Source organism: Melopsittacus undulatus, chromosome 6 (assembly GCF_012275295.1).
Source record: "Melopsittacus undulatus isolate bMelUnd1 chromosome 6, bMelUnd1.mat.Z, whole genome shotgun sequence".
In the NCBI taxonomy this organism is placed as follows: Eukaryota; Metazoa; Chordata; class Aves; order Psittaciformes; family Psittaculidae; genus Melopsittacus; species Melopsittacus undulatus.
This window is the reverse complement of record NC_047532.1, coordinates 81,139,446-81,165,819: the sequence shown is the minus strand read 5'-3', so window position 1 is coordinate 81,165,819 and position 26,374 is coordinate 81,139,446. Positions and strand designations below refer to the sequence as shown.

Genomic DNA, 26,374 nt, shown 5'->3' with positions numbered 1-26,374 from the left:
ATTTATACATCCCATATCAGGGTGGATCTCTGAATGGAACAGAAAAGAAGCATCTCTTTTGTTGCACAAGTCACAATCTAATTGTTTGCATTTGTCTTCTGCTCAGCAGTAGGGGGGAAGGCACAAAGGTGTGATAGGAAGTGAATTTCTACGTACACCTACTGGTGTCCCTGCATATTCTGCCAATTGCCAACACAGAAGGTGGTTATTTCATCATCTCTTCATCTACCTGGTTTTGTTTAGGGAGCTTTTACTCTTTGCCTCCAATTTCAAAGCACTAGTAGTTTGTCTTAAATTGAGTACTGGTATGGTATGTCTATCACGAGGCTAGCTACAAGTGGTTCTTTGTTCAGGATTGTAGTTGTTGGGAACTAGATATGTAGGTAGCCAAATACTGAGAACTAACAATCAGAACTGATTGAGATTTGGTGCCAAATACTATCTGAAGGTCATGAATAGAGTGACATTCCCCCTCAATTACTCCAGAGATGCAGTTACACCATATTTTTATTAAAAATATATTAAAGCAAAGAGAAGGTAAATTGAGACAGATTTATCTACCAGAGTAGTAATTATGCTGGACTTTTTTTCCCCAAAAGTTTTAGGTTTGTGACTATGTCCTGCAGCTATTAAACTAACCTGATCATCCTTCCAGCTTGAACTCTAGATAGGCTTTTCTGACCTCTAATTTCTACTGCTTTTCTGCTACTGTACTTCCTCCCTAACCCTACAGGTGAAAAGCTACATATTTGGGGACTTATCATCTGTATTTTGTAATTATTTGACAGTTCTTCCTTTCTACAGGATTAAAGTAATTAATCATTCTACCAAGACCATCATCTTCAGGTACTGCTGCCTTCTAGGTTCCCTTTAACTGTTCAGATTAACTATCTGCTCCTCCTAATGCTACTATAACATCTGACCTTTTCTCAAGTTTCCTCCATTCTCAATCACTTTGCTTATGAAATAAGACTTCTTGTACACCTAGCTGTAATGTTTTACAGCTATATTAGTACTAATTACCTAGCATAAAGGAGAATAACGTGAACAGCAACAGACTGCATTGGATTTCCTTAGGTCTTTCAAGTTCTATAACAAAAAAATCAAACAGATCTGTTTAACAAAAACCCACAAACCTGTTTAACAGCACAGTCATTTCCTAAAGCAGAGTCTGGTCCAGAACAGACATAAACATTGGAGGGTAAGCCACTGTATGACTTCTTCTCAACTCCTGAAGAATCTCTCATGTTGAAGTAGACTGCCCAGAGCACTCTGGGTTTTTCCAGTTCTTCATTTTCAGTCTCTGGAAAAAAACCAAAGCAAAACAAAAAAGTGTTTCAAATAATCAATGTTCATGATGGCTGCCTCATGCCCGGCAGGGTTCAAGGCCAGGCTGGATGGGGTTTGGAGCAATCTGGTCTAGTGGAAGGTGTCCCTGCCTGTGGCAGAGGAGTTGGAACTGGATGAGCTTTAGGGTCCTTACCAATCCAAACCATTCTCTGGGTCTATCTGTAATAAGAAAAATATGTAATCTAACATTCTAAAAGTCAATTTATTAACAGGGAATTATTGCAATCTTTTTTTTTCTGTAAAAACACAATTAATTTCACTTTCCAATCTTTTCTGAGGTACAGTTTCATCATACTTGTCCTTTACAACCACAGGTATGTAAACTCTACTTATTCTGTACACACTATGCTGTATAAGAACCAACCATCACGTGAAAGCATACTACCAAGAAATGTGGTCTAAATTTAACACCCTTCCACTTGACATTACCTAGTTTACTCTGGATAAATTCCAGGAGCATATGATGGTCTGAACAAGTCCTCCACCGGCTGTCTCAACTTGAAGCTAAATGCAAAGATATTTCTAATGGGAAACTTTTTCCTCCCTCACTTAAGCTTAACTTCGTATGGAAATGCTTCTCTTAACAGACCTTTGTAAGCTTTAAGATTGAGAGTCCTGAAGGCAATCTAGGAAAGTAACTAATCCTTACGGTTTAAATAAATGAACTTCTAAAGAAAAATCCACATAGAATACCTCTCCCCCAAATTAACTGCAGATAAACAATTACTAAACCCCAGAAGTACTCTATTTGAGATGTGCAATATGCAGTATTGGGAATCTCTAAATGGTGGAAATACTGCTAAGTGAAGATAAAGAATTAATTTCTATTTATCTATGCTTACTGAGGGCTTACACTATGCTACGATACTTATTAAGAATATAAAATGATCATTAAGTACATCCTGCTTGTACATCCTCTGTACTTTCTTACAGTTACTTTGCACATTCATATAACCCCTCTGTACACAGGCAGAAAACCCTCTGGGAAGATGAAGGTCACTTTTTGGGAGTGCAGAATGCAATGGAGGAATACACAATATAGATTTTTAGCTTAATAGGTACTATTTGTTTGGCATATTTGCTGTTCCCTTTTTGATGTTTTACCTCCTCTAAAACAAATGAAGCTTGTAAAAGACCTTGTGAGATTTACTTCTTTCCAATGAAGAAACTTCTAGATAACAATGGCATTCAAAACCGTATTTTAAAGCAGTTGAATTAGGAAAAAAGAGATAAATTGATGCTATTCCTTAAGCATCTTTTTTATAACTGTCAAATACTTAAAAAAAAATAGGTGCTAACCATACTGAACAGTTTGAAATATAAATTAAATTCATCAGCCTGTGAAAGTCTGAGCCTTAATACAGGGCAAGATGCTCTTTAATATATTTAAAAGTTCACATTGCTCATAAAAGTTACTTCTTCCTCATTTAGGCAGGAAAATGAATGGAGTCCTCTTCTCCAGGTGACTTTGCCTCTTTGACCTGCCATGGCCCAGTGCTCACTTTATCTGGTGATTCATTTTCAATAACTCCAACAGTATTTGTTCTGACATTTTAATTAAAATACGACCACTACCTCATCCTGATGATAAAAAGGCCTATGTGTCAGTGAAAACTAGCTTTTCAGTGCCTCAGTGCACCTGAGGACCCCTATGATCACATAGTTTCTACAGAAGAATTTCAGTCAGGTTCTAAACAATATATCATTTCAAAACTGGATCACTTTAAACATTAAGATTAATGCTACCCCCCCCAAATGATTAGAAGACACTAAACTGCAAGGTAATCTTTTCTTCATCAATTGAGTCTTTGAAACATATGGCACTGTCTTGAAAATTTAAGATATATGTTAAATATTAAAAGTTGGAAATTAGCAAGCATTAAATTAATAAACATCAATATGAAAAGTGTTTCCTCTCCTCCAGTTGAATAGTCTTCTGTTTTCTAACCCTGGTTTTAGTCTACATATTACAAGTAAACCAATTATTAATATTATAAAATACTTCCACATCTTACTAACCTGAGTATATAGAAACAAACACTTCCCTTGACAGCTAAGTATAATTTCCCATAGAAGATCTATGATATTTAAGTGTGCGCACACTACATTTAAAAATGCTTTGCCAGGGTTACAATACAGCAACATTTTCTATGTGCACAGTACTTACCCTCTTACCATCTACCAAAAATATGATTAAATTCAAGAACTCGGGATTAGATTTCAGAAGACCACCTGAAAACTATCTCAGAGAACTACCTCAAAGTATCTCAAGGAACATTTCTTTCCAGGCAACAATTGCTTTGTCAGCAGCTACTTTCCTTTGGAACTGTGAAATTGTCCATCTCAAAGTCAAAGTTCATGAAAAGTAGCTGGCAAGGTTTCCTTAAATTAAGGGCCAAAGAGCTCATACTTGGAAAGTTCTGGAAATCCATCTTCCTGGTAACACTGCAGTTTATAACAACTTTATGCTTCTACTGCTTAAAGTAGAATCAAGAGAACTGCAACTAACAACAGCAAACAAGGAAGCACTTTGAAAAAGACAACAAAAGGGTAAGCAACAGACTTAGAATAAAAGAAGACAAAGGAAAACTTAAGAAGCTTACAGCACTGAATACACATCTGGCAGCTGGAGAAGATCACAAACTTCTGGGGTTTTGATAACTTGTTATGAATACCCAAGTGATAGAAATCACCAAAAATGGGATAGCACAAAAAAACCGATCCACAAATACGTCATGTCACTGCTGCACCTTTGCAGGACATGCTGAAAAGCAAATATGTTTCCATGAAAAAAAAGGAAGTATGAAAAATTAAAAAGGCTCTAGACACAGCCATGGTCCCTGTATGCTGAAGTTAAACCACAGCTGAAGATGACTTGGAATATTAGATAATGAAATACAAAAAACCTGACATCTGTCTAATCAATCTCAGTCTCAAAATAGATTCCTTTACTTTGAAATGCTGATACCTAAATAGCAGCTCACCATATGTTGACTCTGACGACAGATTCAGATGTGCATTAACAGATACTTTAGGTAAGGGGTTAAATTACATTTTTTTAAAATAAGCTTTTAATACTTCAGTTATTTTTACCTTTTTCTGCATTTAGATTGAATAACTTCTGTACAACAGGTTCTAAATCTTCCCTAGCAGTTTTAGTTGATGGACAGGTTAAATGGACTAAATCTGTTAAAAGAGAACACAATCTAATTACAATCACCAACATAGAGACATATAAATATCATTTACAACTTTTAAAAGGCACAGCGGAGTCTTAGAAATCATTGCTCTTCATATAAATCACTTGCTTTAACCCAGAGAACTACTTTACTTGCTTTAACACAGAGCACTTGCTTTAACTTAGAGAAATACAGCTTTTATACACCATACACAGAATTGTTTTTTAATACATCTCAATTATCCTTCTCTTCCATGTATGGTGGCAAGATGAAAGTAACATTTAACCTCAGCAGTGCAGAGAATGTCATTCTATGAAAAGGTGCCTACTGATACCAGGAAAAGCAGCAGCAAGAATCAGGGTAACACATCATATTTGCCAGTAGCTCAACAACATACCAAACCCACAAATACCACGACTTGCATCAGAACTCCCCTTTAACAGCTGAAGTGGGACTCCATGGGCATTTTGTTTGTACAGGAGTAAAGGGGAAGCCATCTTCCTCCATTGAAGTAAAAAAATTGAGCAAGACTTAGATTTGTTTTATTGTACTAAACAGTGAATAGCAGCTGAGGTGAACAGATGCATGCCTGAAGTTACAGCTCAAGTGGGCTGGCAGTTACCTTTTCTCTCCAGCCACATGGAGAATAAGGAACACTGTTATGTTTTGACAAACTAGAGAGAATTTAAAGATAAGCACTCCTGAGTATCAGGGAACTGTTCTCTGATGTAATATATGCAGTCTCGTAGTACAACATAGCAAAAAAAGGTCTACAATATTTTATTCACCCACCTTCTTACAGGATGGGAGAAAACATCAGTTCCGTGTTTGGGTAAGGGTGAAATTAGGTTAGGGGGCCAGGAGAGGAGTATGGTAGTTTGCAAAACTGATTTTAAGTACTTGATTCCAAGAGGTGCTCTGTACACATCAGAAAATGATTGCAGACTACAGCAAACCCATATTGTAAAAAGATGATATGAAAATATTTTGGACCACAAGGACACATTTGTGGAACTGTGCAATTAATCAAATATCACCTCACAGCAAGGACATTCACTGGGCAAATCAATGTCACTAAATCCAATTTTGTATTTTTGAAAATTCAGAGTTTTGCTGAATAATGCAGGTTTGATATTTAGTTTTTTTGCTAGCATAATTGCTTACATGAAAATAAAGTTGCTAAACACATTCCTCATGGAACATACTAATTATTTATTTGTTTTATTTGGCAAACTAGTGAAGATGCTGACTCCTTGATAAAGATGAAAAGATAATCACTTGATGCGACTCTTGACCTCTTTGCTGTTCCACTGGTCTCCACTCAGGTACAGAAGCAACTATGCTGCTGCTTTATCACACTGGATTTTGCATCCCTTGATTCAGATATTTGAAAGCCTCATCTTAAAGCTTTTTATAAAACCCCCCTAATTGAACAGCTGTCTGGAAACTTCTCAGCAGAGAAGTATGTGTCAGAGAATCACAAAGCAGTTTAACATACCTTTGTACAAAGTTTAAACTGATTCATTTTTAATTTATTACTGTACATTTCTGATTAATTTTATAGCAATGTATACCTATAGTATTATTTTAAATCCATATGACATTTTTCTCTTTCACTCTGAAGTCTTGCTATATTTGTGTCATTATTTCCAAGTACATCATATGTATCCTGAATGATTACCTGGCTGCAGTTATGCCACATGAAGTGAGACACTGACTCCAGGTGGACAAGAAATTTAACCCTTTGTGCTTCTCTTCTTTCAGATTGCACACACAGAGCTTATAATCAAAACCAAACCTTCTAAAAGGAATATGTACTAAAAAAAGGTAAAACAAAACAGGTATTGATAATAAAAGCCTCCCCATAACCTTAACTAAATGTTTACAATCCCAAATGTTGTAATACAATCTATTCTTTCCTTAAAAAACACTCAGTTATAAATCATGATTATGAAGTTCACATCATTTGCTTTCTATAAAATCTTTTTTTATTATCTTTAAGGTTATGGCCATGAGTCACAGTCATCAGTATGTATTTTGATTATATTTGATTTACTCAGGTATAACTGCATTAGTTACAGTGGTTGCCAACATTTGTCTTCGGGTAACTCTTCTAGCAAGAAGAGCGATGAGTTTACTTCATGATTTCATCATTACAGTCTCAATTTTTAGGGCAAGTGAAGGAATTTGGTTCCACTCAACTGGCAATACAGATTATCTGCTTGTCATTTATGCAGTGTGATCAAAGGGTAGATGTATTTGTATACTTATCTTAAATAATTGTTTGAAGGAGAAATCAGTCAGGTTAAAATCCATTTCCAGATAATGATGTAAAAGTTTTAGAAACAATTATGAAATATGTGCCATAACTAGAACTCAGGCATACCTAAACCAAAACTGTATTACTTCGATACATGAAGACAAATTTAATGAAGGAATGTAATAACTTCTCTTCTGACATTAAAGAAATTAGGGAGAAAAGTGAATACCAGAAATGCTAACTGGCACCACAGAAATTCTCATGAAACTAATAAACTTGTACATCAATGCTGCTTTAGTTTCATTTCATGCTATGTACATGTTGTGGACCTTTAAATAAACAGCTATTTAAAGAACAAGTATTATCAATATGCTCTATAGCACTACTGAATTACAGGTTTGTCTTTTTATTATTTAAGTAGAAAGTACAGCTTTGACTGATGATCATTTAGTTCACTCTTTCATATACAAAGAACTGAGTTCAAAACTAAGTAACAGTAAAATAAATTGGTTGTTATTACAATTACTTATTTTTGTTTAAAAGCATTAGGTCAGCTAACTTATAATTTTATTTATCTTCTATAGTGTCCCAAATTGTAATGTATTTCGCAGAATTCATAAGAATTTGGAATGAAAAATAAATACCCAGTAAGAACATTTTACTGCTCGTCTATTTTAAGTTCACATAAAATACCAACAACGGAGCCATAAAGGTTCTGTGTACATTCTCTCCATACATATAAAACTGTTAATGGAAATAACTGGGATGTCCCTTCTAGAAAGGAGCTCTTGGGTATTTTTAAAGAATCTAATACAGCAGATGAAAATAATAAAGTTCTTAAAAGAACTTCTATAACCTCATCTCAAATATATCATGATGGACTCCTTCCCTCTGGATGTCATAATGGGACATAATCTCACCTCCACCAAAACTTTCAGAAGATAAAAAGCCCCAAATATAGTGTACTACAGGCATTTCAATTTAGCAGGTCGCTACAAAAACCCAAACATACATCTATGTTAACTAAGATCCCACCTTTTTGCTTACAAGGTTTTTTTTCTTTCCAGAAATGATTTGAGGAAATACTTTAGGTGGGTCTGGTCCTGTAATCCTGGTAGAGAAATTCTTGGCAGAAACTTTTACAAAGAAAACATTTTTAAGTTGAAAAAAAATCTTACTATCTTGACTTGAAAACTGCACAATCTTAGCTAGTTACAGTGGAGAAAAAACAGCCTGCCAGAGCTCTCCACTAACCTTACCTGCCATTCTAATAATCCTTCTGGGTTTCTTTTTAACAACTTTACAGAATAATCAAAATGTGGAATTTGAATACTTCTTATCTAAAAAGACAAAATTACAGCAGTCATAACCAAAACCTCTTTGTTGGTGCTATTTTATGTTTTCTGTACAGTGAACAGCATATTGTCCCAGTGCTAGTAAGACTACAACTATCAAGCTTATTAGCCATGTAAGTGATAAAAGCAACATTAGACATGTGATCTGTTTGGAAATAAAGAACAGTAACTTTATGACCACGAAAACCACGTAAGACTTTAAATAAATAATTATCACATGTAAATTTAAGAAAAAAAAAGCAACAAGAATATTGTACTATTATTCCTAAACCATATGAAGCAGGACACAACTGCTATGGAATGAAGACAATGGACTAGGCTTCTCACCTGCTGGTCACACTAATGTTTTCTCAGGTAACAGCCTGGTCATTGTGCAGCAGAGGAATGATACACACATTTTAAATTGTGCTTCAGAGTTGATAAGGTCAACGAGAAAAACAGTTGATAATATAGATATCTTGTACTTACAAGTCTCCTTCATGCACGTCATGGTTGAAGAACACAACTCAATGACGCAAACTGCTGGTTTTCCTACATCCTCTGAAGGCACTGTCAAAATGGAAACCTGCCAAGCAGAAAGAACAACTCAGTTAAAAAGCAGAGTAACATGGAGGATAAGGCAATGAACACAGTTCTGAGTAAAGCTGGAAAATATCCGTAGCCAGTTAAGTAATTTTGTTTTCTGGTTTATTAGTAATGATTTGTGCAATAAATCCTTCAGAATTTGAGCACTTAAGAGTTTCTACCCAAGGCAGCAGAGCCACTTTAAGGAATGTCTGCAGCAGCAGAACAGAAAGAAAACCTCACACCCACAGTCCTCTCCAAAGGATGACAGTTGAGAAACTGCTGGCAAGAGACTGCAAAATCACTTTTGAACACTGGGCAGAGCACTGTTAGGTGAGGAGGACTGGAGTACTGGACTGCCAGTAGCAAGACTTAGGAGGAATACTCCCTCATAACGGTTCTGATTTTGTAGATCCTATTTAACCTGTAAGAATACAGAAGAGTACAGAAGAAACACTTAACACAGGTTGATATCCTTTAAAATTAAAGACTGCCAAGACTAAAGAAGCATAAACATTTAAAGAAGATCTGAAAGTGTGCAGTAAGAACTTTGAGCAGTAAAAGTGAATGTTAAAAAAACCAAACAAATGAATTTGGATCAAAGTTTAGATAAGGTAAATTCTTAGCAGTTAACAAATACTAGGGGCAACCGTTTATTAAAAAGCAAGTAAGATGAACTACCTTAAAGGCAGCAGCTTAGAAACTCTTAAGATAGAGCAAACCAAGCAGGGAAACCCAAGTGACTGAACTAAAATAAAATAAAATTAAAATCCTAATGGTTTTATAGACTAATGAATTAAACCATTATCAGCAGAGAGAGCTGACCAGAAAGCTGGATTTAAGCAGAAACACAAGCATTAACTAAATCATACCAATGATCAAATATTAATACATATAATTCATAAAGAAGTGATACAAAATTAATACATACCTGCTGCTCTGCATCTGTATTTAGCACGGACTGGTCTGTAATGAGCACTGCCCTGGAGATCTGCCTAAAATTAAATAAAACAATTATGGCATTTCACAAAAACTTAAAAAATAGCAATTTGGATTCATCGTTTTGGCATTACCAACCTAAACATAATACTGTGAGAAGGCTGTTTAACCATACCATCTTTATGACTATAATTGTTACAGGGATGTTGCCCTGTTGCTGAAGGAGGAGCACATCTAGAACACAAACAACGTATTCTCAGTCACCAAAACAGATAATAGATAGATGATTCAGTGCCATTCTATAAACTAGCTTGAATATCCTTCTCATTTAAAAAAACAAAAAAATCTTTTGTTTATTTGAGCAAGATTAAGAGCAGCACGTTATAGGACTTTCTATGTTCTAAACAGCACAGCACACTTCATTTTATGGGGAAATACACTAGGGTGGAGTTCCTGAACAGAAGTTTCTCATCCTGCATTGCTTACAATTATTTCTGCATCAGAACTACTACTCCAGCTCTGGCAACATTTCATCTGCAGTATTTCAAAGGCAAAGGCAGTATTTCCTTTTGGCAAGGAAAATTAAAAAAATAATCACAGAAAAGTATGTCTTTCAATACTTTTCTAAACCTGAACAGATTTATAGAGGGAACAGCAATAAGCACCTCCACCTTGCAAACACTTTTACTAAATATGAAATCCCCAACCTACTTAGCTTTTGGACTTGTTTATAAGTAAAAGGGGAAAACAATTTAGAGGACAATTAAAAAAAACCCCTAAAATACAAAGTATATCATTTGCCTTCATGTGTATACAGAAGCAGAGAAAAACTATGGACCGAACGAAGCTGTACTGCAAAAATAGAGCAGGAAACAACAATCTCTTAAGTTTAACTTACAGGGAACTTTATGCGCTATTATTTAAAGAGACTGATTTCTTTACTATTTTATTACATACCTGTAACACACATTTGTGCATGTGTTCTCTGAAAGATAACTATCTTCCACAATAAAATAGTTAGCACTTATTCTTTGTCCAAAATGATCCACAATAGCTTTGCATCTGTTAAAAAACCCAAGCCAAAACGGAAAAAAATCAAACAAAAGAAATTTAGACATAAGGTAACAAAGGCATGTGTAACTTTTCAAAATTGAGTTATACAGGATCTCATTTGTATCTTTCAAGTAACTACACATTTCTTTAACATGTGAACCCCTAAACCAACTTAATTGAAATTGGTAATTAAATCCTAGACTTATACATTCTACCTGGCATATACAGTTTTTTATATGCCATGCCATTGTAGGTAATACCAGAACATTAATAAATTGGTCACTTTATAAGGAAAACTAAATATAAGCTATTAACACTGGCATTTGATTGCACAGGTTTTCTATTTAATTGTACATATTTTCCTCAAACTGAGATGCCACATTTTCAGAAACCCTTACAGGTATGAGAAGCACCTATACTGATGAATGCTTTTGTTCTCTACAGTTCAAGCAAAATATGTACACTGCAACTTCTTTCTACGGCTTGTTTCCATAACCTAAGAATCTTTAAAGCTTAAAACTGATTTCTAAAACAAGATTTTAAGGTTTTCTGAAATATCTGAACATTTACTGTACAAAGCCCACTAGCTTGACTTAATTTTTGTTTGGTGTATTAAAGTTACTACCTTTTCTTTTTCAATTAAATTCTTCTGAATCAGTACATATAGCTTCAGTACACTTATACACTATTCAAAGCAAAAAAATCTCTTACAGAAATTTACACACATGCACAGGGAAACATCAAAAGAAACAAAAGAATGGCTACGACAGAGATCCCTTACAGATTTAAGTGTTATATCGCAGCACAACATTATTTCTGTATCTGTAAATAGCTGACATGCAAATCATGCCTTATGAATAAACTGCATGTCTGTAACTTTATTAACTTCAGTGATCAAAACAATTTATATAGCTAGGGCTGAGAACCAAACTAGCCACTAGCTTGTGGACACCAGTTGCTTCTATAGCCTGAAATGCAAATTGAAGATGGCTGCACACAATGCATACAAATGTAAGAGGTTTATGACAATTAAGCACATTTTTAAAACTCTTAACTTCTAGTGCCGATTTCATAGGAATCTGGTTAGGACATATATACCTACATTCAAATTCAACAGATAACTTGAAAACAGTAATTAAAAGAAGACTAAAAGCCCAAGCATTGTTTAACTTCAAAGACATAGTATTCTTTACACAGTTTCAATCACATTCTATTCAACATGTGTTTCACTTGTAACTTTAAGAAGTTTTTTCTTAATGTTAACCTAAGTGATTTAATTCTCAGGCACTCATTTGAATACTGCAAATAAACAAGGAAGTCAAGCTGCTACAGTGTATTTCTAATTATAACCTTTCTTATTGTTTATGAAACAATTTCCCCTGCCACCCCCCTACACATTATCGAAGGGGAAAGGTTGATTAAATGTCATGTTGCATCACTCAAAGCCAGCAAAAGCAACTACACAGTTTTTATTTTCCTGCTAAGTGTTGTTTCCTCTCCTTTGTTCAGGAATAGCTATCACATCCTATGTTTGATAAGATTTTAAACAGAGAGATAGCACTTTTAATTTCAATCTCCACTTTACTTCAAAGGATGATGCTGAGAAAATTTCTTTCAAGTACTGCTTCCAAATACAGAAAACACTTATGCACTGACATTATCAGGTCTCTGTCATCTGATACGTGTTGCGACAATGAATCATACAGAACCCTCCATTGACCTTCTTTCAATGTGTCTAGATAAAAGGATGAAAATTAGAATCCATCTCCTTGCAGTGCCACGAGTTATAAATGTACTTTATAGGGCTCATTATCCAAACTAATGGACTAAGGGCGACATCCTTGAAATGGACTTACCAGCACTGACAAAGCCAGTATGCAATATTTCAAGAAAGATATGTAAATTACTATGTGTTTGCTATACCTTTTTATTACAGATGTATAAATTTCCATTTATCATCTCTTTTCCATTTTTGAGACAGAATTATGTAATTGGAAACAGATGTAGTGTGATCAACATACAATGCCTACATTATGAATGCAATCCATGTAATTAAAAGTACGTTAAATTTTATCATATGTATCCGAAAAAGGGACCTATAATAAACATGAAGAAAATAAACAACAGAAAGAAAAATAATTAACATGTATACATTTGATGTACCTTTTTCTCAACATAAGGAATATGACATGGCTTTTATTATCTAACAGAGCATCAGAGTTCTATCATGAACGCATTAAATGACAGACCTCATCTGATACAATAGGTAAAGAACCCAAGCATTTTCAAGTGGATTACCTAAATCTTAAACTAGGTACACATCTAAAAGCTTCTCTACTTTCACACAATCTTCTCTAAATCTTACAAAAAAGATTATGGTGAAACAATAAAAATAATTGTGTAGTTGGGGATAAAAAGCTACTGTTCTCTGCATATACAGTTATGGGTAGCAAAAAAGTGCAAAAGAAATTCAGCTTGATATGGAATGAGGTTTTACTTCTGCTGAAGAGAATGTTAGCCATGTATAGAAAGGAGCTGGAATAAAATCTGGTAATGTTTAAGGACCTCCTATTAAACTCTAAACTATCAACAAAAAGTTTGAGAATAAAATCAAGGCTATCACTCCAAGTACAAATTTTCTTTTTCTACTTGCACTAAAGAAAAAATATTAAAAGTAATGAAAAAAATAACTGCACGAAGATACTGATGACATCTGGAAGCCTATGGAAGATGCTTATAAAATAGTAATGAATACTGTGTAATTTGGCTACATTTCTACTGTTGGGAGCTGAACCTATTTGTAACGAAGGGAAGCTGCCTCTGAAGCTGCAGCAGCAGCTGTAATGACAACGAGATATGAATTTCTCTATTACCAATTACTATTAATGGCCTGTTGACTCAAAAGCTCAGTAACTCATAAATACCCTCATTAACAATTTGATAGCTGATTTTTATTAGACAAAACACTGAAGCCCAAAGTCAAAGAGGAAATCAGAGCTGGTGCAGGAAGGAAATAGTAAGGAAAAAGATAACATGAAGAAAGAAAAAGAAGGGGAAGAAGCAGTGAAGATCTTGGCAACACACTGGACAGCTTGCTAAGCAATACTGTAAGGAAAAGACTCAGCAAGAAAAACCAGTATTGCATTCAGGTGAGGGAAAATAAGAGAATATAACTGAATAAAAACATATACCTGAGTCAAAGAAATTCAGCTTTTCGAGAGACACATTTGCTATGGTGAAGACAATGTTTAGTACTCTTAAAATTTACTATGGAAAAATTAGAACATTATACAACTTCACTGCAGAAAATACTTTTTTTTAAAACCTATTTTGACATACGCTGTGTTATTTGCATTACCTCAAAGAAGTCTGACACCTCTATACATTTTTGTTTGGTTCATTACTTTTATTCTGATGTAGAAATGCTACTTGGTATACCTGCTTTCCACTACGGGAGACATAAAAAGAGCCAACAGCAGCAGGCAGGTGGCTCCAAGAAAAACCTAGGTGACTAAACTTGGGAAACTGGGTGTGCTGTGCTTCTCCATATTCAGCATCAGATCATGGCTTTATTAAGAGGCCTTTTTTGAATAATGAAAGTCTGATAAAGTCTTTTAAAAATATTTTATTAATTCTGCATCTCAAAAATCTATCCTTGAGTTTTCGCTGAAAACTGCAGAAATAAAGCACTAAAGCAGCCCAATAGCTAAAAAAAGACACTTGAAAGCTATCTGGAACCCTGAGGAACTTAGTGGGTCTGAAACATAAAAAGCAGGATAAAAGAAAAGCAGCACTCCCTGCTTTTTGGAATACATGTACGCTTAGCAAAGAAAACATTAATTTCAGAGGTCTTCAGAATGTGCAACAGAAGCTGCAGACTGGGGCAATCAACACCACTGATGAGTTATGCTCTCCCTAGAGTGGTGTTTGGAAGATGCTAACAACAATAAGCTCTGTCCCTCTGAAAGAGCAAATTAACTGTTTAAATGTATTTGTAAAATAAAGATGCCTACAGTAAAATGTCGAATATTACTGTTAAAGTACAGAGTTTATGAAAAGGGCATCATTTCATTCGCATATAAATCATGCACTTTAAACAGCAACATTTGCACCTCAAAGTCTAGAACTGTGCAGCGAACTCCAGAAACTGAAGGAACTGACAAAGACCAAATCTGCTGCTTGACCATGTTTTAACAAATCAAGCTGCAAGTACCATGCTCAAAGAATCAAATGCACACTGCAACTGCAAAGTAAACACATTACACTGGTTACTTAAGTGCTAGTTTTGCTAATAAAATGTTACCACATATTTTCCAGCTTAATTTTAAAAATTTTCTACAGTATGTTTTGAACTTTTCTATTACAGAAATTAAGATAGAAACAGACTCTTAAGACAGCCGAAATCTCCAGTTAGACTGGTAACTGACTGAATGTATACAACAGGAACAGTGACAATTTACAGAGGTGTGAAAAATGCCACTATGGAAAAAACTATGGGTTGATTTTTCTTAGCTCAACTTTAAACCTGCCTACAGGCCTGATATTGTTGTAAAAGAATTTATCCTAGGATAAGAGGGCAGCATAGTTTATGACAACAATCTACCTAAAAACTCATTAAAGTCTTTCTCTTGGAGTGACATGCATTATCAGCAAAGATTAATCTGATGAGTCCTTAGGTGAGCTCCATTTTTAAAAATGCAATAACAGAGGGCTTTGTTGTCATCTGATGAAAATCAATTAGAGTAGGTAAGGCCACAAGGAAAACTAACATCACTCATCACCAGCCCCCTGGCAGCTGAAATGATTTGTCTTCCAAGCTTGGGTGATCAGGAGCTGTAGTAATATCACAGGGAAATTAATTTAGTTTCTATATTCTAGACCCACTTTCCCTGTTCTGGAGGACCTATACACAAATTACTTTTAATCAAGGTTGATGTGTTATTAATACCAAGGAGGATCTTTGAAGAATATTTTTTTTTAAATTGACTTAACACATTTTTCATCTGTATTTTGTATATAAACAGAAGGTTACTTATATTACCCTTACCGTCCAGATTCTTTGTCCACTACAAGGCACTGCACAGAATGGCGAAGACAATAGATACCACCAAATACAGCACACAACCTAGAAACATATTGGAAGAGAAAAAAAACAAACATTACTCCTAATAATGACCAACTGTATCCAGTTTGAGTGTGTGTCATAAGCACGGCAAAGTACTGTGCATGCTGTAGTACATTTTCAATGACATCTTAATCTCTGACTAAGACAATCAAAACCAATCAAAATAATGTCCTATAGCTTTTTAAAGATATGCTGTTAACTTCTCTTTTATTAGCATCTTATTCCTATGAATAATTATATTAGCTTGAACACTCATTCTGTTACCATCTTCAGTCATTCGAATGGGAAAGCGTCCATTTATTGACAATGCATAGAATATCTACTGATATTCTGCCCAAGCTGTACTGCACATGCTGTAAAATAATAACAACACATGATAACCTTCCCAACCTCTTACTAGAAGTACTTCCTAGAAGTACTGTTCTACTCTTACAAAATGTACCATCAGAACTTCGTTAAGTAGCAGCAGCTCAGATTTTGAGGGCACTGAGAGGTGCAACAACATAATAAAGACTTCTTCCAACCTAAAGATGACCTCTTACAAATATATCATGATGTTGTTGCTCAAGATATTCTGTGCCTGGACTGACAATAAAAAAAATAGAACCCTAAATTAAAACAGGAGCCAGATTGACAGGTCTGTCTTCAAAAGCTGAAGGATGCCAAGCTAGTTTGCAGTTTTCCACTTACAACCAAAACCCAACACCTAAACCGAAGAAAATTAATGCTACCCAAACATGAAGCCAGTATTGCAACTCATCTGGTTGTAAACACTAAGGAGACTCAGAATTTAAATAAACTAGATAATGACATTTAAATATAGGGGACCTGCAAAGTCAGACCACTGCAAAATATCATTTCTAGCCAAGCTGTTTCATCACCTTTTTGTATGTATCTCTGCCTAAAACTTGTCACCAGATGATCCTTCCTATGCACAAAGCCTGAAACTGCTCTGCAGTGAAGTTGCACAGTAGTTCAGTTGGTCTGGTCATAAACACGATCCCAGGTTAATCCCTGCATCTTGACTTCCTGTATCTGCCAAAAGCCAGGCTTAGTCTCTGGGGATTACTTTTCTGGTAATTCAATGTGACACAAGGTAAACTAACTCACAAAACCCAGAAGTTTAGTTTTTGCAAAGTGGTGCCTGAAGTTTTTACTGGACCCACACTAACACTGAGATGACTGTGGTATCACTAGTTTTAACATTTTTTTAATTCTAGCTCCTGAAAGGTTTTAATATAACCCCACATTCTTCAAAATCTTGTCAAGCCAATATAAAGAACCAATATTCTTTTTACTGTGTATTCAAAAAAAAACTCTTTAAACTTCCTGTGACACCACTATAATGCAGAGAAAGTCATCAGGATCCTCCAGAAACAGGACAGAAGTCAGAGACTGTCAAGCACAAAGCTTCATGATTAGGTGTGAATTAAGATAAACTCCAGCCAGCTTTTTGTTTACAGTGTATTGTTTCAGAAGCACTCCTATTATAAGAATAATACAAGACGGAGGAAGAAGTTCTCTAGAAGTTGGTGTGACAAAAGGTAAATCAGTAGAACGTTTTACAATATATTTCTCAAATTATGTTAAAAAAGGAAACAATCTCTTTACTCCAGCCAGCATGGAAATGACATAGTGGAATAAGGTAAAGAGAAAAGGTGGGGCAGATGTGCCTGAACCCTTCCAATATAATTTCAGGTTTGGACTGTTTGCAACATCTGATCTCTCTCGTGAATCTTTAATGTATTTTTTTTATTTGGATCAATCAGCTATCCTTGACCTCCTGTATGCTGAAGAGAAACAAATAATTGGCATACTGACACAAACTGCATACCTCTTCTCAGAGAGGACAGCTCTATCAGAGACAGCTATCAAATGCTACCAAGTGCCATTTGACAATTCTTCCTTTGTCCTACAAACTAAACACACCTGTGTTCTTCTTGTGATCCCTATTATTCAGAAGTAAATAGCCTCTAGTGACTAAATCACAAAGCAGTCTGTAGCACGTTCAGTGCAGTGACACTGTTCCATTTCACCATGTCAGAGACGGAAACTGAGTTTTCTGAGTTCCTGTTATTCAACCAAGCTACATGATGTGAAGCTTGCAAATGGAAGGACAGAGCTGAAACTGGGAGGGCCTAAAAATTACAGATCCTACCTGCTGTTTCATTACCAGGGACTGCTTAGACATTGCATTTAAAATGTGTATTTCTGTTTATCTTCTGTTATGGTTTACACTGTAATTAAACAGATTAGTGTGGCTACATTTCTAATGCCTGCCTAGTATCAGGTAGGTGTCAGGCTAGCCAAAGCAAAGCATCGGTATGAGAAACACAGCCTAGTTTGGTGGAACATAGTTCTCCCAGATGTCTGAGCTGATAGCAGGGTTTTCCTGGTTTATTGACAGCTAGTGGTTCTTTTGGTTTGTTTGGGTTCTTAATTTTATTTTATTTTGAAGATCTTTAGGTATCAGTTTCATAGATGATGAACTTGAAAAGAGAACTTTCCTAAAATGGAATCCATACTGGCATTCGAAAGTCCTACTATACATTTCAAAGACAGTTAGCATTGTAATACCTTTTAAACTGCATGAATTATGCAGCATGGCAAAAAGCTGAAGTGTGTTAATAACTCACATCTCTTGAACTGTACTCCAAAAGGCAGCACCCCAAGGAAAGCTCATCAGTATCTTGCAACTGGCTGAATTAGATCATGTGGCTCCCTAGAAATGCCTCCTTTACCCATGCAAAAGCAGGGAGAATTTGCACCACGTTGAATCCAGGCCTTGGTTTTCTGAAGATTGTTGATGACAACACAAAGGTTAAATATCCACTGAAGAATTATTACAGAGCTTTTGAGCTGTGGGCTTATTATCTCTAATGCTGCAATCAATGACTTCTTGCCTGACAAAGCATGTACTAGGATCTTTCAAACCAACTCAGATGAATTTATTTCATATGTTGTATATAAGAATAGCACTATTAACTTAACTAGAACTGAGATTCTTCTGTTAGAAACTATAAATTATATTTTTCCTTTGACTTCAACCAGTTAGGGGCTTTTTAATATGTGCACTTTATTTTTCTAGTGTGCTTTGAAAGAACTTTGCTGCTTGGCTGCACAAAAATGTGAATTACTTATTTTCAAGAGTAGCCTGCTATCCAGCGGAGGAGAGCATGACCTGTTTTCAGAGGAGGCCAGCGGAAAGCTTCTCTTTTCAAATGAAAATGGAAAGGAATTTTGATTGTGTTGTGTTTAACAATTACAAAGAGCCAAAATACCCATTAAAATAGCCTAGCATGAAAAATGACATGATTAGGAAGAACTTGCCAAAAATTATTTAAATATAGAAACTGAAATATTAAACTCAATGGCATCCCAATAATTTATGGGAAAGTAAAATCATTGTGCTAACATTACTTTCATACAATAGGCTATTCAAGATGATTTGACTGTACTTCAAGTACAAGGCAACTCTTTGATACCATTAACCCTAAATGACAGACATTTAAACTGATATTACTCTAATTAACTGGCGACTGCCTACACTAATAATTCAAGTTTTGCTGAAAGATAGCAACAACACTGTACTCCGCTTCAACTTTGCCCTGGTGACATCAAATCATATTACAGCTAAATTAACAGTTGTGAAAATTTTTGGCCTGGTAGCCCTCCATAATGCACAGTCTTTAAATGGCATTTCAGTTCCCATCAAGGCAGGAATCGGCAGTTGTAATTTTTAATACAGCTGTGAAACAATAGGACATATGAAAAGCTGAATTTTTGACAGCATATTCGCAGTGATTTATGAGTTTGTATATAATTTGATTATTCTATTAATTTTACTGATTACTGATTCAGCTAATACAGTGAAGGTCACCTACAAAATAAATCTTCATTACATTTCACAGAAAGTAACTGCCTCCAACTAGTTGTTTTCTTTAATTAAACACTAATGTAACAAGAGAGAAAATAGGCTTCAGGGTTGCTGCATCTGTTGATACAAGAGGAGTTTACTGCTTTGATGTAATGCTCTCCAATATTAATTGAACAAAAATAGAATGTCTCTCCATCTGACATCTTGATTTTCAACACAGATACCATAAACACCCTTAAATTCCAGACTTTCCCTTTGCTATTTCCAAAACTACATAAGAGAACTGTAAAACCATATCACAGCTTCACACCAAACCTCTCAGTTTTTATTTCTATCATATAGGTTGTCTTCTACTTTCTAAAAGGTATGGAGTAATTAAGAAATTAAGTATTTTTCTCCCCAACTGTACAGTCTTCTATAACAAAATCTACTTGCTTCTCTCCTTAAAGATGAATTCTGCATGTACAGCACAGCAAGCTTTGGAGAAAGATCAAAGAGAAACATGCCAAGTGCTGAATTAATGGATTGTCCTCTTTCAATTTATTTTTACACACAGAGCAAGCTGTGACCTGGTTCTTATGTTAAATTCCATGTTTCCTGAAAGTTCCGTAGAACTTCAGCATTTCCTACAACACTATTCTATGTTCTAAAAACATTATCAAGTAGAATATAGACAAAACAAATACATAAAATGGCTGCAGTTAAAAGTATAGTTTTTCCCAGCACAGACATTCCATAAAAAAGCCAAACCTCAGTATATGCACCCACCCAGATGAAGATGAAAAATCCCCCAACAAAGCAAACACAATTGAAAAACGACACAGAAGAGATGAGATATTAATTGACATGAACCAGAACTGTCCTGGCATTTGGAAAACTATATGTTCAAAGAACTATGCTCAAAGAAGAGTCAAATATACTGATTTTTTTCCTGAAGACTGTGTTCAGCATTCCTGTGAAATTTAAGAAGTCCTAAAAGTTTATAGAGAATCATCCCCATTCCTAAATCCAATTAGCAAAATGACAGCTTTAAAACTGTCAGGAAGTTCCCATATAGTTATCAAACGGAAATTAGTTAATTTACAAAGAGTATTTGGCAGGAACTACAATTTTTATGCCTGTAGTCATATAGAAAGGTAATTTCTTTCACCAGATCTTCGTTTAACATGGTAAAACAGAAGCACTGTGACTGGGAAATGCTTTAGAAAGTGTTGCTGTAATGGCAAAGCTCCCAATCAAAACACTGTGGGGGGAGAACTAACATATCCGCTAATTTCACTTTCAGCAAACTCTTTTAATAGATAAAGACACAGCAGGCAGGAATTGTGACAGCTCCAGGAGGAAATGCCACAGCTGAGACAGGGACTGGGGGGAAAAAAATGAACAAAAAAAGTAGTCCAGTCAAATATCATTTTATAGCTAATTCAGTATTTTGTATTTTTTCCTAGTGATTTAAAAAAACAAATTTCATTTTAAAACTAAGAAATTGCTCCTTTTTTTCTGTATGTGATTTAAGCAGCTATATATAGAAATGTATTCACATACTGTGAAGAATTCTAGTAAAGCATATAGTATTTGACAGTAAAATAGATAAAACCTGGTGTACCTGACTTTGTTTAGAACACAAAACTCAATCTGAGTAATTTACCAAGTTAACGCTTATTCCAAGATGCATGAGACACTCTGTGCACTTTTTTTTCTGTAATTACAAAACAGGGATAATTTAAGTCTATTTCAGAGTCATGACAATTTATTGCTCATGGTATCACTGAAGTGCAACTATTCCAAAAGTTTTGATGTTTGGGTTCCTATTATGTGACCTGAAAGTTTAGGGCTTTGGCAAGTCAATGCTGCTTTTTATATGCTCAAGATTCCAATTCTGTTTGCTGAAACTCGAATGTTAGAAGACACTGCAATAAAAAGCTTAGTTCATCATACGTTTTTATGTTCCTAGACTTCCAGTCTCTCTTCATGCAAGGACAGATTTATTAAGCTGTTTCTAAAACCTGACAAAGTTTTGCTGACAAAAGAACGTGTTGAAGTTCCATTTTCACCTGCAAACTGTTAGTAATTTAAGCAACTGCAGTATTAACAAGCTTATTACTAACACAAGAGCCCTATTACTAATGACTCTTGTAGAGTCTCTGAACAGCTCTTCTAAGAGTGGTGAAAAAGTAGTTTGGTTGCAGCCATTTATAGATTCCTAAACCAACCAACCACCTAGGAACTCATTAACACCACACAAATTGTCTGTAATTAGGTGCTCGCTAACTGTCATCTTCTGTAAGTGTTCAACTACAGAACTCATTTCCCATCTTCCACATTCAAAATAACCACAGAACAAAATTCCTCATTTAAGAAATACTGAAGTTGCATAAATATAACAACTATGGGAACAAGTGCTAACACATACACGCACGGTATTTTACAAAAAATCTGCTTTAGAATAGCAGCTACTTAGCTTAACGTCATTTCTGGAGCACAAATGCACTTGTGAAGCACAGCACTGACTGGAGAGTTTTGGTTCAACATCACCCTCATACAGGCTACATGAGCATGGCCATTTCGGCCACTGCTTGTGTCTGCAAGTGTAACACAGGCTGTTCAACTGCTGAATCAGCAGCAGTGACATTCTTTTTTTCTGCTATATTCTTACCTTTTGCAGAAGGACAATTTGTAGAAAAAATACTTGACAGATCAGACCTGCAATTTGCAAGAGTGCAGAACAACCCACCCAACTTCAGCTTCTTGTTGGCTCCTACTTTCTGATGAATAAGAAAAAAAGATGCTAAATTCCCGAGAGGTAGACAGGGATGAGAGACCCTTGAGAACAATCCTCTCTGCAACAGTAAACTAAGGAAACTCTACAGGGGGAATGCATTTAGCATACAAGGATTTTGAAAGCAGTTATTTTGCAAGATTAATCTATTTCTTGTTTTATGAAAAAAGAAATTAAATGTGACATCCTACAACTTTGAACACTCAGAAGGGAGAAAATCTACTTGTGCAGAAAAGAGATCTTCCAATGCTAATGAAAGAAAAACCCAAGTCTAACCACAAACTCTTGATGGCTCTATTACTGCACAGTAACAGGTCTCTTGATAAAATACATTTACAAAAAGAATCATCAGATTTGTGTTAAATTTTAATTTCCTCTCTTGAACACAACTGCGCTGGTTTCCAGCAGAAGTGTTCTGTGGCCTTTTGCTTGTTTGTTGGCTAACAAAAATAAAGAGTAGAGGATTCTGTCTTCTTAAATAAAATGTTTAGAAAGAATGGTAAGTTTGCTTTAAGTTCCCCAAATCAAGCATGCACTTACTGACAAGAAAATCTCCAGGGGAGAGAAAATAAAACTGCTAAAATCTTAAGTCACAAAGAATTCTGGAAATTTATCTTGGTACGAATGCAGGCAGCAAGAATCACAGAAAACTACTAATGGAAAAGTATTGTCACTTGTTGAAGCAAACAGGGTTATTAATAAGTTCTGCTTCAGAATAAATTTATTGTGCTTCTAGAAACTGCAAAGTAAATGCAAGCACTGTTCAATGATGATGACTGATAGAATGAAATATGAGGCTACTGTCTTCTCACCAAAAATCTGAAGTTTGAGAATAGGTATAAGAGAAGTAGTTCCAGAGCCATTAAGTTTTGTCAACATTGTGAATGGTAACAACCATAAGGTAAAAAAATGCTGTTTCCTAAACTTGCTCACTACATTCACATCTGCTTCACAAATTATCTAAAGCCAGATCTCAACCTGAAGTTGCCAGAAAATTAACTTAACACTTCAAGCAGTGTAGCCTTGACTGTGTTTTGGGCAAAGATCTGACATGAACTAGAGGATAAACATCACATTTTAACCATACTGTATCTGTGCTCGTATAGCTGTGTAAGAAAATGTTACCAAATCTGAAAGCGAAGAAATTTGCTCAATACTGGTTTGTTCAATGAAGAAATGTGTACTGGAATTTGAAAGAGAAGCTGCTTAATACTGACATATACAATGGAAGAAGTTACATAAACATTTGTCATGGTTTGAGCATGTTTTGAGGGTGTTTTTGTTCAAGGTTTTTTCCAGCCAGGGGGAGGCCGGGAGGAAGGAGAGACAGGACACCTGACCCAGGCTAGTCAATGAGGTATTCCATACCATAGCACGTGATGCCCAGGATGCATACTGGGAAAGAGAAAGCTGGAGGGGTTGAGCTCGGGAGAAAAATGGAGGAGGGAGCACATGGTGCTCGGCCAGGCAGGGTGGAGTGAGTTATGGGTCGGTGGCTGGTGGGGTGTTGTATTCTTTTCACTTGCTGTTTGCTGTATCATTATTATTTGTAGTAGTAAATGGCAGTAGGGGTTTTGTGTTATGCCTTAGCAATTAAACCGTTCTTATCTCAATCCGTGGGGGCTACATTCTTTGGATTCTCCTTCCTAACTCTCCGGGAGTAGGGGGACTTGGTTTAAACCACGACAACATTTTTCAAGGATATTGCTATTAACAGTATTCTTAGTAAATCTACATGAAGAATCACTCTCTGGGATGCTAAATTCAAACAGTTGAAGCTGTTCCTTGCACAAAGTCTGTTAGCTGCAATTACACAACGGTTCTGCACTCAAAGAGAAGCTTGGATGATCAGTACCATAGGGCAGAGACACAAAAAAGAGTGGCTAGAAACCAGTCACCAAGCATTAGCTCATCTGTAAAATCCATTTATGTATTTTCTGCCTCAAGAGAAATTCAAGTTATCTTAAGCCTAAATGAAACTCAAGGACTATTTTACTAATTCAGTAATGTTTTGGGACCTACCTTTCTCTGCCTTCTAGTTTGACGAAAAGGGACTCCATTACATTACATTTGCATTTACATCCCATATCTGCTTCAGTAATAAACATTTATGTCATTTCCACAGATCTTCTGATAATGCTGTAACATATTTGTATGTCCTAGCCATTCTTCTCAGGAAGAATACATAAGCCAGAATCTACATATCCCCACGTAAGCAGTGATTTACTTATTAGAAGACTTAAGAGATAATACCAAATAATGTGTTAGATACACATACTTCCTTCTACATTATTAAAATCAAGTGACTACAGAAATATCATCTCACTTAAGCATTTGTATTTTGTGCTCTTAAGTTCCAAGAATGTCTGTAAAATGAAACAAGACTGATCAAGAACAGGAGCAGGACACTGAAAGTTATTCTCAGCCTTTTTAATACATGTTACATATATTTTTCTCATACCACAGCACATATTCTAACCACTATAATACAATTTCTTATCTGAAAACTCTTCCATGCCTAGTTAGTGATCTGAAATCAATATACTTGGACAACACTTGTATGATTCACGTGAATGTACCATGTGATATATTCTACTAGTTGAAGGCCTTCACAAAGTATGCACTCCTGAAGAGCACCATATTTCTAAGTCAGTAAAACAATGAGTCGAAAAGCTTCTCATATTTGTAAATACTTCTTTTAAACAAAGAACTGACAAACACTTCACTGAGAAGATAAAATCAAGAGGTATTTTCAAAGTTTCATACACTTACACTGCATTTCACAACAAAGGTTATTTCCAAATTAAAAGTCTTTTCCTGTCAAATTCTGAGAAATAATGCGGGCAAGGACACAAAAGCATTCCAATAGCTTTATTAACGACAAGGCTCACTGATCTGTGAATAACCTGAAAAAAATGAAGATTATTGAGTTACTTTACCAATCTATCCATCCATCACTAGTGAACAGGTCTCAGAATGATGGATTACCTCACTTCCCAGATGTTTATCCCAAGAAGGAGTTTCTCCTTAGAGGAAAAAACAAACAACTGATCCCACAAACAATCATGCTAACTAGCTTACCCATTCTGCATTCATCTGCCAACAGTGAAGAGAAATGTATCAAGTTTGTCTTAAAAAAGCTAAACTGCATCAAAAGTTTTATTATTTCACTAAAGTGCCAGTGAAAACAATTAAAAAGAAAGCAGCACTGCAGCTACTCAGACTATTCAGTATTTTAGTAAAAACCAGGTAAAGCTGACAATTGTCAGTAATATCAAATTAAATGTTTGGCTCCAAAGATAGAGATATATGAATACAAAAATCCGTATTTTGAAATGTAGGACTGAACTCACAGCTCAGATACAGCTCATGTTTTTTAAATCACCTGCAATCCTTTTACACTTGCACAGAATTGCATAATGCCAAGACTCATATCTGTCCTACCTGATTGTCACAAGAAATCACAATTGAATTTCTCTTTAGTTTGCCAATTCATACAATTTACATACAGAGAAGTTATACATATTGCTTTACTTACTGTAGAGACATGATACTTATATATAGATCCAAATGAAATGAAATTCTAAGTGCTTATTTCACTCAGGTTTCCTGAAGTCCAGCCTTCATTTCAGAACACTAAAACCTTCCTAGAAACTGTAACAGTAACATAATTGGAAATGCTGGAGTACCTGAGACTACCTCAGAAGCATTGACATTTGTAGGAGATAATAGCTCAAATATAAGGGTAAAAACTGATAATTCATTTTTGAAATATATACAGGAACCTTCCAAATCAATCACATGATCCATCATATCTCAGCCTGGACTCTCAATCTTCTTGTAAATATAGGGATTGAAAGAGAAGAAGTGTCTTAATCAGAGCTTTCCTCCAT

General features: G+C 35.4%; 1 protein-coding gene across 1 annotated transcript in view; it reads right to left on the bottom strand.

The window, feature by feature from the left end:
* Window positions 1-26,374, bottom strand: part of CHM (CHM Rab escort protein) — a 66,584-nt gene that overhangs the window by 4,437 nt on the left and 35,773 nt on the right. Inside the window, exons 9-14 of the mRNA XM_031048298.2 lie at window positions 15,748-15,825; window positions 10,605-10,709; window positions 9,640-9,703; window positions 8,613-8,709; window positions 4,444-4,536; window positions 1,137-1,303 (exon numbers count right to left, since the gene is read on the bottom strand). Coding sequence (XP_030904158.2) covers window positions 1,137-1,303; window positions 4,444-4,536; window positions 8,613-8,709; window positions 9,640-9,703; window positions 10,605-10,709; window positions 15,748-15,825 — 604 coding nt within the window. The remainder of the gene's footprint in view (window positions 1-1,136; window positions 1,304-4,443; window positions 4,537-8,612; window positions 8,710-9,639; window positions 9,704-10,604; window positions 10,710-15,747; window positions 15,826-26,374) is intronic.